Here is a 2,500-nt window from a genome sequence, read left to right on the forward strand (position 1 = left end):
CCCAAAACAAGTATCATGAAATGTGAATAAACACACACACACACACACACATGCCACGGCGCTGAGCGTATACCTCACGCCCAAAACAAGCATCATGAAATGTAATTACACACACACACACACACACACACACACACATGCCACGGCGCTGAGCGTATACCTCATACCCAAATCAAGTATTGAAATGTATGAAATGTAATGTAACAGCAACACACACACACACTAGGATTGCACGGTATATCAGTATGGTACTGAGGCGTTTAAAAAGTACCAGAAATGCAACAATGTCTCCAACTCACCACTTGACGTCGCATTGTAACCGAGACGAGCAGGAGAGGAGAATAGCTGCTGCATCCAAAGTGCAATATGGCAATATTTTGGCTTGACCACAAATGAATATGGCAGATGTACTAGTTTGCGAAAGGTGTTTAAAACATGCATGGCAAAGGGCGGAAACACAAGCACCCAGACCTGCACGCCGAGTTCAGGGAACTAATGAACTGTAGGGTGCCAAGGACTTTATTTAAAGGTTTAATTGGAGCTGGGCAGGTTCACATTTTTCATCACCTTGTTAATAAAACAAGAAGTAATTGCGGTTTGGTAGTAATCATATTATTTGTGTTGACATTTTCTTCATTTTGGCAGTGTCACCATAACACATGAGCCAGTTAAGGTTAACAGCTGCCTAGCTATCTCCAATCAAAACTGATAGCGGTTAGCTTTAGCGATTATTTCTTAGCATTTTTAAGTATAGCGTTAACTTACAGGTGGAATAGTATCATGCTGTATTGTATGCATATTTTGCTAAATAGAACTTATTTTTGATTGCTTTGTGAATCCATCTTGGGAAACTGCCTCTTTGACTGTAGCAAGTTTCATTGTTAGAGCACCTTGAGCTGCATTCCTTGTATGAAAACATGCTTTACAAATAAAATGATTATTGTTATGTGTGTTTTTCAGGTGACAGCGGTAACTGGATTGAGATAGCGTACGGCACCAGTGCAGGGACGGTGCGTGTGATCGTGCAGCACCCGGAGACCGTGGGCTCGGGGCCCCAACTCTTCCAGACATTCTCTGTACACCGCAGCCCTGTTACGAAGATCATGCTCTCGGAAAAACACCTGATATCAGGTACACACACACACACACACACACACACACACGCGCGCGCACGCGCACGCGCACACAGACAGCCCTATTACCAAGATCATGCTCTCAGACAAACATCTGATCTCAGGTACACACACACACACACACACATACACGCAAATAATACTAATGCCGGTGTAGTTTAACTTAATTGTGTGTACTAAATCTGTGTGTGTGTGTGTGTGTTGCAGTGTGTGGGGATTTCAACCATGTGCGTACGTGGACGGTGACTCGCTTCAGAGGAATGATCTCAACGCAGCCAGGCTCCACCCCCCTATCCTCCTTTAAGATCCTCTCATTGGACGATACAGACGGACACGCAGGCTGCACCGCCGGCACGGAGATAGGTACGCTTATATATTGTTTTACTTCCGCTGGAACTGGGGCCTGTGTCAGGAGTAGGGCTGGGTAAAATAATCGAGTTAATCGATAATCGATCGAATCGAAATTCAGATAATCGATTCACAGGGCACAAAATCGTTTTTTTTTTTTCTTTTTCTTTTTGTTCTTTTTGTTTAAGTTAGGTCTATGGAAATATACCTATCCCCATTAGGTATTAGTCAATTAGGCCTAGGCCTACTTATTACAAATTAGCAATCTGTTAACACTGTCAAGCCACAACCCTTTGACATTTTTATATAAAAATAGGCAACAGCATCTTTTGGAGGAAATCCTGGCACCAAGAAGGGAACGGATTGAATCGATTTGGAATTAAACGAATCGAATCAAATTGAATGTGATTAATTGATTCAAAGCCCTAAGAATCGAAATCGAATCGATACAGTAACATGGCTGCGATACCCAGCCCTAGTCAGGAGATAGGTACGCCACCGTGTGTGAGTGTGTGTATGCGTAGGAGAATAGGTGTGTGTTTGGCTCCAAACCCCTCTCCTCCCACCTCTTCCCCTCCTGAGGTACGGCTGTGGCCTTGTGATGACATCGCAAAATGTCATTGACTTCAGAACTTAAATTCAAACAGGTCATTCTCTCATTTCATTCTGAAACCTACTGTAGAAACTAGAGATGCACAGGATCCAAGATCCTGATTTTTAGGTAACTGCCGTTTACCGGATCCACTGCTTAAGATCCTGCCGGATCCGGATCCTGTGAAAAATCCTATTATCCTGCCGGATCCGGCAGGATCTTAAGCAGTGGATCCGGTATCCGGCAGTTACCTACTGTAAAAATCAGGATCTGGTGCATCTCTAGCCTAGGTTTTTCAGTCAGTCTTTCACAACCCCAATTGCTGCATGGAGTGAAAGAACTTGGAAGCGGCCAGTGCAGGCAGTGTGGCAGTAAGCCAATGAGTCTAAAAAATAGTTTGAGCCAACGTAATAAAAAGGGCCCACGT

General features: G+C 43.9%; 1 protein-coding gene across 1 annotated transcript in view; it reads left to right on the top strand.

Moving 5' to 3' along the window:
• The window catches only part of shkbp1 (SH3KBP1 binding protein 1), a 13,764-nt gene that overhangs the window by 6,879 nt on the left and 4,385 nt on the right, over window positions 1-2,500 (top strand). Inside the window, exons 14-15 of the mRNA XM_063204701.1 lie at window positions 961-1,131; window positions 1,341-1,496. Coding sequence (XP_063060771.1) covers window positions 961-1,131; window positions 1,341-1,496 — 327 coding nt within the window. The remainder of the gene's footprint in view (window positions 1-960; window positions 1,132-1,340; window positions 1,497-2,500) is intronic.

The sequence above is a fragment of the Engraulis encrasicolus genome, chromosome 8, assembly GCF_034702125.1.
Source record: "Engraulis encrasicolus isolate BLACKSEA-1 chromosome 8, IST_EnEncr_1.0, whole genome shotgun sequence".
Classification (NCBI taxonomy): Eukaryota; Metazoa; Chordata; class Actinopteri; order Clupeiformes; family Engraulidae; genus Engraulis; species Engraulis encrasicolus.